Consider the following 13,296-nt stretch of genomic DNA (forward strand, 5'->3'; position numbering starts at 1 on the left):
AACAGTGTAATTTGTAATACCAATGAGTATTCTGGCCAACAGGTTGTTTTTACATTCACGTAACAAACCAAGAAAAGCAAGAACCACTTTAGAGCCCCATGTCTGAAAATACCTGAAGACAGACAGGCCTCAGCCCTGATCCAGCTTTTAGTGCCGGGGTTTAGCACCGAGAGGGAAGACAGAAGAGTAGCCTGGCTTGCAAAAGGATAGTCTCTCAGCACCAGCTGGCCCCTTTCTCTCTCTACTCCTACTGCATCTGCTCCTGGGGGCCTACAACTGAATTTAGAACAGAATGGTCCTGGGGGTGGGAGAACATGATAGTTAACAGTTCTCACGGGCAGGTCATTTCCACAGCTAGAAGACATAACTTTATCTGGTAGAGGGTTTTGCTGGTTTAGGAACCATTTGGGGGGCCCTATGTCTTTAAACACTTGTAAAGAAGGCTGGGGTCTGTGACTTCAACACTAAAGAACTGCTCTCCTTTATTCCTGGTTTGTCACTCATATCCCTGCAGTTCATTCCCTAGAGATTTTCTCCCCGCCCCACCTCACCAGCCTGGGTGAAAGTACAGCTGGGAAAACAGTGTAGGCAGAGGAAGAAAACGTATGGAAGAGCTCAGCACAGAGACCCCTATGGCCCTTTAAATTGCATTCGCCCATATGTGAACGGGGCAGACTTCTGTTTAAGACAATGGCCTGCCCTGGCCCCATGTAGTTTAAGTCACAGCTATTATGTAGACTGGCCAGAGAAAATAACACTTCTGAGAACATGTATTTCCCTCTCCTGCCCTACCGCTTAGCCACAGGCCAGCTTCCAAAGATCTGAAATTACAGGACACAGCATATAGTTTCTAGGGTGATACATGTCTGATACATTTTTCTTTTTGCAGAATAAACATGGGGGTTACTTGTGCTGCTTTATGCTGTCTGGTGTGTGCTAGAAATTGTAAGTGATCCACTCTCCAAAGGTGACACCCATCTTAAAAGCAACAGTTGTCTCCCTCTGCACCCATGAGGACTACAAACAGCTTCTTTATTTTATCCAGAGCGCAGCCTGTACACACTGATGGCAAGCAACTGACATTCTGGTGGACCTGTATACAGTGTCAACATCTGTGACTACCTCTCTGTTTAGTCTACTAAATTTCCCCCTCTCCCTCCCTAACAGAGATACAACTCGCACTTACCGTAAATCCAGGCAATCACTATGCACTCCCAGAAGGCCTGCCACAGAAGTGTTGTGCCACTTGCTGAGTAGTAATCAAACAGCTGGAAGACATACATGCCCCCCTAGGAGGAAGGCCTTGGTGTGAGATGGACATGAAACAACAGAACATTTGCAAAATGGCTTCTTGTTCCCATCCCTTGGCCCCTACTATCTCACACCTGGCTCCTCTCTTCAATATTCTTGAAACACCCCAGCTCTTCTAACTAGGGAGTCAGCCTTGCCACTACACAGCTGTTAGAGCAGCTTATTTCTCAAGAGTGGGAGCAACATTTCTTTTTCCTGTGCTACTTTGGTGAACCCACTTCTCCTGCTCAGGAACCACAAGGACTGAAGAAAGGGGGAGGGGTGGTACTAAGGGGAAGAGCTGGGCAACAGGCAAAGAAGTCTGTAGCAACAGAATGGTGGCAAGGCCACCTGACAAAGGCTTGAGGTGGCAAATCCAAATGTTACTCCCTCCCACCACACACACACAAAACCCATGGTAAAAGAAGAGGGGGGGGGAAATAAACAACTGACAGCTTGCCTCCCTTGAATGTTGGCAAAATCTACTGCCTCAGGGCCGAACATAGTTTGTCCTTGAATGAAAAGTGAAATGGACTGCCTTCAAGTCGATTCTGACTTATGGGCGACCCAATGAATAGGGCTTTCATGGTAAGCGGTATTCAGAGGGGGGTTACCACTGCCTCCCTCTGAGGCTGAGAGGCAGTGACTGGCCCAAGGTCACCCAGTGAGCTTCATGGCTGTATGGGGATTCGAACCCTGGTCTCCCAGGTCATATTCCAACACCTTAACCACTACACCACATAGTTGATTTAAAAAAAATAAATTGCTGGCATGTGGGCCAGTCGAGTGGGGGAGCTGGATCAAGTTCATGGGAGGAAGGGGCATCAGTGGGAGGCTTGCCTCCCATTCTGGATAGCAGGCAAGGGGTAGTGACTCCAGGCAGGACTGCATGAGGGGCAAAGGGTTAAAGTCCATTTCCCCAACACCATCACAGTCCCAGTCCGGCTTCCCACCGCTACCCCACTATTTACTTTTAAAAAATAAACGGCAGAAGAGCAAGCTATGTGACCAACATCATGTCTACACTGGCCCTCATTCTACCTCTTTGTTGGGCTGGCTATGAAAGGAGGCTGGCGAGAAGTCCAGTATCTTTACTAACGGCTTTCTAACACTGGCACCCTGCTACCTAGCCAGGAGGCAGGCGTGAGGCATGAGAGCTAAGGGAGCAGTCCCTTCAAGCATCAGAGTTCCCTGAGGAGGCTGAGTAAACTTAGTGAGCCTGTGGTTGGCTGTTTTTTGTTTTTGTATGTGTGTGTTTTTTAAATCTTTAGAAACCATGTTTTTATACATTCTCATCATTATAATAAACAGTCACGAGAGTTAACTAACCTTCATTAAAATGTAATTTTGAATGGAAGGAAAGTACAGATGATGACTTTTCCCATAACTAAGAGCTGAATCAATTACACAATGGTAAGAGAGAAAAAATTAAGGCAAAAAAAGATAAATAACAGAATGGAAAAAGATAAGACAAAGATGTATGTGTGCGCGCACAATCCTAATCATGTCTATTCAGAAGTAAATCCTATTGAATTCAATGGGGCTTACTCCAAGGTAAGTGTGTTAGGATTTCAGTCTTATTGCCAATGCTTCATATGGGCTATCAACCCTTACAAAAAATTTTAAAAAATTAAGCACAACAAGGACATATTGCAATGAAATGTTCATATAGCACCTTGTTTGTTTATTTTTAAAACTCAGATCAGTTTTTTTTAAAGTTGCAAAATTGCTCTGGGTTGGAAGTGGTATCGTGACATCAGAGCCCCAAGCCAATCAGTGCTGTGCACAGCCAGCTCCTGCACACAACTCATGGAGCGATTTCTCCCTGGGCCTAGTGACTGCACTTCTAGAGCACAGCAACCACTGACTTTAAGCCCGTTTGTCTGCAGACAGGACAGGTGGCTGGTGCAGTTGTGGTGACAACAGGCATAATGGAGGCCCTTGATACGCTACTTAATCAAATAGAGTGCTGAAGAGGAAGCATTAGGCCCCCAGGAGCTCCAGGGGTGAGGGTTTGTGCAAGATTTTAGCATTTTACCTAGAATGTTCAAATGTGTGAATGATTTTTCAGCATTCACGCCCAGGTTTGCCTATACTCTCTGATTTTCAAGCCAATATCTTTCCTGCTTTGCAACCAGATCTCTTTGTCCAGGTCACTTTCACCTAGCTCTCCTAAGCAATGCTATGCCCTATTCGGGACAGTGGCATACAAGGTGAGGCTAGCCAATCTTAATATATCAAAGTAAATCCATTTGTAAGGCATCTCAGCTGCTTTTTACAGTCACAAAACAATCATCAAGGAACGCCTAGGCAGGGTGATGTTGCCTTATCTCCCTGTTTGGAAATCGAGGCCTTGCAGAATGCGCACTTTTAGGCCAAGCAAAAGCTCCTTACAAGATTTCAGCAACAGGTGGACTTCATTCAAGTCCTGAGATGCTTTGCAAAACAAGCCTCACTAGACCTGAGGTGTTACATAATTCAGATCTAGTTTTGCAGGCAGATTGCAGTCATTTATCAGTAAGTGAAAACAGACATGCCTAGAAGTGACCGAGTAGAAGAACAAAGACCCAAATCTGCACAGCCTGAAAGGAGGAGCAATACAAATTATCTTGATTCTTTATTGTTGTTGTAAGCATGTGTTTAGGAATAACCTGCAATTAAACATTTACTATACCTTTTATTGGTTTTACTTATAAATTGTGGATGTAATTATGAGAGCAGAGGGAGGAGCCTAAATCTACTAGCAACAGTAGACTACATTGGACAGCAGATTTCAGGTGTCATTGAGGGTGGCAGAGAAGAAGGTAACAGCCACACCATAAATTAAAGCACTCTTATACCACTTTAACCATCATGGAGAATCCTGGGAATTGTAGGTTGTTAAAGATGCTGGGAACCGTAGATCAATTGTGAGTCAGCACCCTTAAACTATGGTTACTACGATTCGTTGGGGAAAGCCATGACAGTTAAAGTGGTAAAAAAGTGCTTTAAATGTATGGTGTGTGTGTGATTGAAGACAGACAAACCTGACCCATACGGTGCAATTAACTGGGAACCTGAGACCAAGGGCCACTGGGACATTGTACTCCCTGCCTCCCAGGAAGAACATCATGGTAAGGGGAAAATCAGCCTGGCCCCATCCATCAGCCACAGAGGGAGAAGCTGCAAGGAGTTTGTCTACCCCTTCTTGCTAGAAAGAACACTCAGCATGTGTATGAAATATTACTACAATCTATTCAGGGCTGATTCCAGGTTTTTTGGTGCCCTTGGGCACAGTGGGCCCCTTACCACCACCAGTGCTGGGCCTGCTCACCTCTTCCCACTGCCCATCTTCGTTGCTACAGGGAATCGCCAGTGCTACTACCACCACCTCCTCCTCAGCACTCCTGCATCCCTTCAGCAGCTGGAGGATCTGCCATGAGCCCTTCCACAGCCACTGCAGCCACTGCTGCCAGAAGCACTTTGGCCTCCATGGCACAGGACACTTTGCATTGTGGATACCGTAGCTGCAGCAGTCTTCATGAGGTGAAGTTTCTGCGTCATGAAGGCTGCTTCCAAGGGAGCGCAGCCTGATGTGCTTCTGGTGGTGGAGGCTGCAAAAGGGCTTGTGGTGAATAGCTTGGAGCTGAAGGAAGGGACGAGCACTGAGGAGGAAGAGGTAGCAGGACTAGCGGGCCCCAGCAGCAACAAAGATGGGAGGAGGTGATGGGGCCCCTGTCAGCTCCTGGGCCCTCAGGCCTGTGCATGACCTGGCCACCTGCTGGAGCCAGGCCTGAATCTATTGTAAGCCACCTTGGGGACCTTTGATGGAAAGGCAGGATATAAATCTTTTAAACAATATCTGCTGTGTGAGGCTTATGAAAATGAGGTCCTCATTCATTTCAGTGATGCTCATGCAGGGAGAACTCCCCAATGGAGGAATCCCTGTGCTACTTAGTGTCTGGGGATGCCACTTGGGCTTCCTGCCTCAGTCAAGCCACCAAAATGTCTTTGGCCTGCCGCCTTCTAAACCTTCCTCTGTGGTGTTTTCAGAAACTTGTTCGACGTGTACGCCCTTCACTTGCCTCCCCACCTGCTCACCCATCGCACAGTGCCTCATTGACTGCTGTATACCTCAGTCACCATGGACAGCTCAATGAAGAAGCAGATAGCACAGCAGACAGCCACAGTGACCTCTCTCTGGAATCGGAAGGTGTAGGCGGTTGGGAAGAAATCCAGGATGCCAGTGATAAAGCCTTCAACGCCCACAAACTGTGGAAGGGGGAGAGGGAGGTGTTGGAGAAAGCAGGAAAGGAAAATGGTGAGATGTAAGGCAACTTGCTCTCCCCTCCATCGTGATACAACAGCCCACTTCTCTGCTCCTTCCTGCCCTCTCCCCCTCAACTCTTACCTGGCTATCCAATCCCAGGAGCAGCAGCATGAAGAAAAAGAGGGCGGCCCAGAGTGGAGCAACTGGCATCAGGGTGACAGCTCTTGGGTATGCGATAAATGCCAGCCCAGGCCCTTTGGAGGGAGACAAAAGGAAGAGACAAGGCTAGAATCCTGGAACATTTGGATTCTAAATCAGGGATGGGCAGAACTCTTAAGCCAAAGATGTCAGTCACACCACGTATGCACCATGTGAACACTGAACTTGGCATCTCGGGCATAACTCAGCATCTATAAATGCCCAGCGTGCATTTAGGAGCAACTACCGAAGCTTCCAGTTCCAAAGGCTGCAGGAATGAGGTTCTCACTCCAGTTGTCAAGGGTAGCTCTTTGGTTCTCCTCTTGATTGGGGATGTGGAGCAAATTATGCATGACTAACTTGAATAATTTCTTGGACTTACTATAACTGGCATCCAAAAAAGGATTCTGTGGCTCTAGACAGGGCAGGAATTAAACTTGTTATGGCCCTAAGCCATGACATGAATGAGGCCCTTCCCTCTTTAACAAATAAAATTTTTAAATGCAAAATACGAGCTGTACAATTAAACGGAATTTGATCATTGTGTAATATAGGTATTAAAATGCAAGTTATATGTGTACACATTCTTTATTTAGGAGTTTGTCAAACACATAACACAATTAAACAATATAAGGTTGTAATATATAAATTAGATGAGAGCCAGTGTGGCATAGTGGTTAGAGTATTGAACTACCACCTGGGAGACCAGGGTTTGAATCCCCACACAGCCATGAAGCTCACTGGGTGACCTTGGGCCAGGCACTGCCTCTCAGCCTCAGAGGATGGCAATGGTAAACCCACTCTGAATACCGCTTACCATGAAAACTCTATTCATAGGGATGCCATAAGTCGGAATCGACTTGAAGGCAGTCCATTTCATTTTTCATTTAGGTATAATTTATATATACATGCAGGCTGTTTTCTGCAAGAATCCAAAAGGTCACAAGTGTACGACATTCTATAGAATTGTTTACTGTTTTTGGCAAGTGAGCTGCAACAATGATATTCAATACCTACCAAAAATTATCTTCATTTTGTATGATGTTTATGGTTTCCCGGTGGTAATGTTATGAACTTTCCCTCCCTTCTTTCTATCTAACGCGAGGCTCCTTGTCATGTGAGGCCCTAGCTGTAGATTGTTTAGCTTGTACATAAATCCGGCCCTGGCTCTAGACTTCACAGTCCTGCCGCAGCTCCACAACTGTGCAACACAAGTGCTGAAACGGGTAATAGCACCCAAAGAATCTCCGCTTTTTTCTTCTCAAGTCAAAACATATTGCCAGCCCTTATGGCTTTGAAGTATGAGGGCAGCACATGATAAAATATTAGGAGCCAAGGAGAGGGAAGGTTGATTGGCACTATCACGGGCAGGGCCTCAGTGTCCTGCATAGATTCTTGCTATTCTCACGACAGGCAGAGCCGAACCATCAGTTGTACAAAATAAGGAAATATAATCTGCACAATCCACAGAGGTCTCAAAAACCAACTTTTCTTGGCCCATGTTTATTTCTTTACCAAAAGGTGTTGACAAGGGATAGTGCTTTTTCAATAATAAAACAAAGCAAATACTAATAAACAACATATTTAAAACACAAATCTGGGTATATAAAATGATGAAAAGAAGAGAAACTATTCAAATTCATCAAAACAGATAAAACCCATCCCTTTGTAACTGACTATCTAAAACAGGTGTGGGGAAACCTTTGGCCCTCCTGATGTTGCAGAACTACAGCTCTCATCAGCTTCAGCAAGCATGGCCAATGGGCATCAATGATGGGAACTGTGGTCCAGCAACATTTGGAGGGTCCACAGGTTTCCCCACACCTGATGTAAAATGTTTTAAATCCATTCCTAGCTTTAGCAGCAGCAACAGTAACAGTACCACAAGCATGGACAACATGTTAATACCATTCACAGCATAAATACATTTAAACCTAGTTAGCCAAGTATGGACCTTAGGCAACAAATCCTTTAGATATTCTTTCCTCATCGGATCATAAATTGGTCGTATAAAGAGACAATGAGGAAGATCCTCTGACTCATTTCCTCCAGTTGAAAGAATCTATGCTCACTTGGTCTCCTCATATAATTAAGTGCATTTCTATCTCCATAAGGCTCAAACCGTAGAGATGTAAATGGCTTCCTGAGATTGATATCCTATAGTTCCATCAAGTAACATTCAGGCTGAAAATTTCTAAACTCTGTGCTAACTGAAAACAACAGCAGCTGCAGAGAATATTTTTAAATAGAGGGTAATTTGTTTTGTTCCAAGTTTACACAGCTTTCTAGCAAGGCTCAAATACAGGGGTGGGGGACCTGCGGCCCTCCAAATTTTGTTGGACCCAACTCCTGTCGTCTCTCACCATTGGCAATGCTGAATGGAGCTAACGGGAGCTGGATCCACAAGTTCCCATTCCCTCCTCTAAAGCAATGATCTAGGGATACCTTTCAGATAGAATATTAGCTTTCCCTGCACCCTTTGTCAGGCTCACTTGAGCTGCCTTGTGGCTTAGCCAGCTGACAAGGGAACAGATGCCAAGGTACAGTTATGGTGAGATTTAAAAGACAGGTAGCTGAGCCAAAGGGAGGAGAAGAATGGGGTTAACAAGACAGCTGAAAGATTCCTGCTGCTTTGTGTGAAGGAAAAGAGAGGGCTGTTCCCTTCCCCTTTTTGTTCTTAAGGAAATAACATCTATGCAATCAGAATAGGTTATACTAATTAATTACATTTGCTTTATTTTTGAGCATCACAATTCTCAAGTCATTTTTTTTAATTTGTTCAAAAGCAAGGAGACATTCTTAGGCTTTCCTTCAGAACCACGAGGGATAGAAACTTGTTTTGTGTGTGTATACATATGTCTTTGTCTTAAATCCAGGAGTGGCGAACCTGTGGCCCTCCAGATGTTGCTGAAGTCCAACTTCTATTAGTTCCAGCCAGAATGGCCAAACCTGAGGGGTGATGGGGAGTTGTAGTCCAACAACATCTGGAGAGCCACTGGTTAGCCCCTCCTATTTTAAACAAAAATAGAGATTCTGTGTGCTGTGCCCCAGAGAGATGACTTTGCTTGTGGGACAAACCCATGAAACACATACATAGGCCCTAGATGTGGCCCATCTATGTTTCCAAGTCTGATGATAGACAGTATTCCCATTGTGATGTCCTTTGCACAGGTTGTATCAGAACACTGGAATCATGTCGGCAGGATCAATTCTGTGGGCCCTTCCCACCTGATCATTGTTCCAAAAGGATTGGAATGATCGACGGGACTGACCCTGCCTACATCATTCTGCAGCTGATGCTTACATACTACAATCCACACACACATATACACAGACACAGAGCTAACTTTATATATATACTGTATATGAGGTCTTGGAGTTGAGGGACTCAAGACTATGGGTTCCAATGTGCGGACTCCCCTTCCCATTGCTGTACCTCTCACGGAATGGTGGAGTCCACCAATCATCTCACTCCCCCAGGCGACTCTGTGACAGGCGGTCCCAGCACTCACCGGATTCAGCCACCTTGGAGATGTCAACTCCCTGCTCTGCCGCCATGAAGCCCAGAATGGAGAACACCACAAAGCCAGAGAAGAAGCTGGTCCCACTATTAATCAGCGCCAGGATGATGGCGTCTCTGGGGAGGGAAGGCAAAGAGTGATAGCTATGAAATGGTGCCTGCAGGCTGGCAGGGAGTTTTGTATTGCAGCTGTCCGAAAACCTGGAGAGCTGCTACCAGTCAGCTCTGAGCTAGATGGACCATTGCTCTGGCTCTGTGCAAGGCAGCTTCCTATTTGATAAAAAATGGGCACCAAAGGGGAACTTTATTAGCAACGTGATGAAAGGCCCAATGAACAGGCATCAACAAATGCATTCACCATCTCACCAGCTGCAAATACCCATTTTGCACTGGCAGATAGCATTCCAGGACCAGATGATACTCCACTGTGAAGCGTACAGTCTTATGTCAAATTTGGTGCAAGTAAGTCCATGTACTTTAACAGGTTTCAGCAAGCATTCAAGAGGCAGCTGGACAGCCATCTGTTGGGAATGCTCTGATTTGGATTCCTGCATTGAGCAGGGGGTTGGACTCGATGGCCTTGTAGGCCCCTTGCAACTCTACTATTCTATGATTCTAAGCCTAATTCTGCATAAGTTCAGGCTGCTAACCAAGTAGCAGCAGCAGGATGTGAGGTGTTTTGCCATGCATGTCTCTGAGCCAAGCACAAGCAGAAAGCATCAGGGTGGGAAGAATCACTGAGCGTTTGGGGTACATGCATGTGACCCAAGGTCAGGCCAGGAGGAGGCAGTGCAGAGATGGAGTCAGGCAGGGTGACCTTAAGAGTGTCCACATGGGCATGCAACAGGGAGTTGAGTTGTACTGCTTAGTGCAGGGATGAGGAAGCTGTGGCCTTCCAGATATTGTTGGACTACAGTTCCCATCATGCCTGACCATTGGCCATGCTGGCTGGGAGGCTGATGAGAGATGGAATCCAACAACTTCTGGAAGACACCATCCCTGGCTTTCATCCAACACCAGCAAGAGGAGGAAGTGCAGAATGAAAGGAACCTTGAGAATGGAACTGCTTGCTTGCCCATCATTCCCTTCACAAGCACTGTCCACCCTACAGAGCTCTGTTCAAAGGAGCATCCAGAAATTTGTCAGTGGACTTGCAGCTTCTTCTAGTTGCATCTGATGAGATTTTCATGTGGACAAATGAAATAATTATTACATCTGGGTGCATAGTGTAAAGTTTTTTATCCAGCTTGGCAGCTTCCCTGTCTCCTTTTCCCTAACTGTGTAATCTTATACATATCTACTGAGGAGTAAATCCCATTGACCTTATTGGGACTTACTCTCAGATAAGTGCACAGTCCTATAAACACTTTCCTGGCAGTAAGTCCCAATGATTTCAGTGGCACTTATTTTAGAGAAGACAGGGATTGTCCTGGAAATCCTCCATGAGCAGGAATGTTTGGCAGAAGTGAATGATTTGGAAGGTATCTGCAACTGAGTAAATCCCCTGAACTATTTTGTTTAGAACATAAAGAAGAGCCCTGCTGGATCAGGCCAGCGGCCCATCTAGTCCAGCATCCTGTTCTCACAGTGGCCATCCAGATGCCCCTATGGAAAGCCCACAAGCAGGACCTGAGCGCAAGAGCACACTCCCCTCCTGTGGTTTACAGCAACCGGTATTCAGAAGCATACTGCCTCTGACTATGTTTCTGGGAGATTCAGCACTACAAGCATTAGGTGTCCTTATCCAGCTCCAGGCAAAATCAAATAGACCCAAGGTGGCTCTCTGGATCAATTTATGTGGGATTTAAATTGCTCCGAATGGTCCCAAATTGCCAACAGGATGGCGAGATGGAAATGAGGCCTGGGCTCTTACTACTACACCTTAACAGTTGTGTAGAAGAGGGAATTTCAGCTATTGCGCAGCCCCTACACATCTACTAAAGGTGTAGGAGGAGCCCTGTCATGTCTGGCATCAGCCCACCCAAATTGCCTGTTGATCCTCCTCCAGCAGCACCACTATAAAGAGACACCCCATTGCACCAAGGCATCTGAAAAGTTTGTATGAGACTGTATATAATATAACTTTATATAACAACCACTTTATTTATTTATTATTTGATTTATATCCTGCCCTTCCTCCCAGCAGGAACCCAGTTCAAAACTCTATTTACAAAAGAGAAAAGAAAAACACATTACATATTTAAAATTGTTTTCCTTTCATTAACTCATCCCTGATGATAAAGGTCCAACTTGCCTAGATACACTCTTGCTTTTACAGGTACTATTGCATTGGGATTTGACTTTACAGCTGGGCTAGTAGAAAACAACGGCTGGCTACTAAGCACAGACATGAATTGGGAGAGGGCAGCCATTGGGAAATATATCCCTAAAGCCTCCTTCTGACCCATTTTCCAGGCACCTGTTCTTAAACACAATCCCACTGAGTTTATATGCCTGAAAAACAGCCCCCCCCTTTGATGTACCTCAGCCGCAATCCTAGACCAGAGAGTAAGCCCCACTGAAGTGAATGAGACTTACTTCTGCGTAGGCATGTTTAAGTATGCACTGTCAGATAGAGCAATTTAAGATTGTAAGATCCCTTATGCCCGGATGGGAGCCTGTGGCCCTCCAGACACTGTTCAACTACAATTCCTGGGTGACCTTGGGCCAGTCACTGTCGCTCAGTCTAACCTACCTCGCAGGGTTGTTGTGAGGCTAACATCAGGAGGAGGAGAACCATGTTTGGATGCCACCTTAGATATTGCACCTTGGAGGAAAGGTGGGAGATAAATGTAATAATAAATAAACTCCTATCATCCCTGACCATTGGCCATGCTTGCTGGAGCTGAAGGGAACTGGGAGTCCAACAATATCTGGAAGGCCACACAGGATCCCCATTCCTGCCTCACAGTCACAGCTGAGAATCTACCAGTGTAAGAAAACAGGCAGAGAGTGGGGAAGGAAGATGGGAGTTGTTCTTTTCGTTCTCTGCCCTGCTCTAATGATATTGCGCATAATAACTTCATTTATATGGAGGAGAAAAGAGAGAGGCAAAACTGAGTGGTCATCAGCCACAAAATTATTATGTACTATTTTATTGCCAGATAATTATTGTTTTATTACCAGATGGAATGCTGTCCTGCACACTGGACAAGTCTAGGGTTGATATCTAGGGTTGCCCAATTGGCCAGGAAAACAAGTAAACAAAAAACCCTGGCCTGGTCTGCTCTTGCACATGCGACAACCTTGTCTGATGTGCAGAAATCAGCAGGTGAAGCTTTTCACGGTATGGCGAGATAAGCAGAATCACTCGCTAACAGCTGAAGATCAGGCCTACTACTGGAGGCACAATTGTATGAAAGTGCAGCAGCCCATCTTTCCCGTGGTGCAGAGGTGTGTCTGGGAAATGAATCCAGGACATCCATGCCCCTGGGCTGGGAGGATGGGGAGCCTGTGGCCCTCCAGATACTGTTGGACTCCAAATCCCATCAGCTGCAGCCAGCATGGCCAATGCGCACGGATAATGGGAGTTGTAGTTCAGCAACAACTGGAGGGCACCAAGTTAGAGAAGACTGCCCTAGACCAACAAACTGGACACAAATGCCCTCTGAAAAACCACAATTTTTACATATTGCCTAAAAGCCAAGTAATGATGGGGTCAAGCTGTCCAACAGTGGAACAGACTCCAACAGTGGAACAGACTATCCTTTGGTGGAAGTATTTAGGCAGAGACAGGATGGCCATCTGTCAAGGATGCTGTAGTTCCATCCAGCCTTGCAGATCCTGCATTGAGCAGGGCACTGGACTAGATGATCTCCAAGATCCCTTCCAACTCAATGACTCTATCAGTTGCAATTCAACAGGATCAGCTTTCTCTTGCCTAGAGATAATGGATGGTGCTTTGCCTGTTGAATTTCCACCTGTTCAAGAGACAAGAGCCCTGCCAGTTGGGGGAATGATGGCAACCCTACAGGGCATAGCATGTTCTTCCTATGCCCTGCCTGCTTGCCCCCCTGTTGGTTGCATAGGAAATGGGCTC

At 45.8% G+C, this 13,296-nt stretch overlaps 1 protein-coding gene across 2 annotated transcripts in view; it reads right to left on the reverse strand.

The window, feature by feature from the left end:
* Nucleotides 1–13,296, reverse strand: part of SLC6A8 (solute carrier family 6 member 8) — a 44,309-nt gene that overhangs the window by 12,320 nt on the left and 18,693 nt on the right. The window contains exons 7-11 of one of the 2 annotated variants that reach the window (XM_061614208.1): nt 9,250–9,374; nt 5,681–5,793; nt 5,404–5,541; nt 1,187–1,289; nt 113–298 (exon numbers count right to left, since the gene is read on the reverse strand). In XM_061614208.1, the coding sequence (XP_061470192.1) occupies nt 113–298; nt 1,187–1,289; nt 5,404–5,541; nt 5,681–5,793; nt 9,250–9,374 (665 nt within the window). The remainder of the gene's footprint in view (nt 1–112; nt 299–1,186; nt 1,290–5,403; nt 5,542–5,680; nt 5,794–9,249; nt 9,375–13,296) is intronic. The other variant, XM_061614209.1, reaches the window with a different exon arrangement.

This window comes from Rhineura floridana, chromosome 3, assembly GCF_030035675.1.
Source record: "Rhineura floridana isolate rRhiFlo1 chromosome 3, rRhiFlo1.hap2, whole genome shotgun sequence".
In the NCBI taxonomy this organism is placed as follows: domain Eukaryota; kingdom Metazoa; phylum Chordata; class Lepidosauria; order Squamata; family Rhineuridae; genus Rhineura; species Rhineura floridana.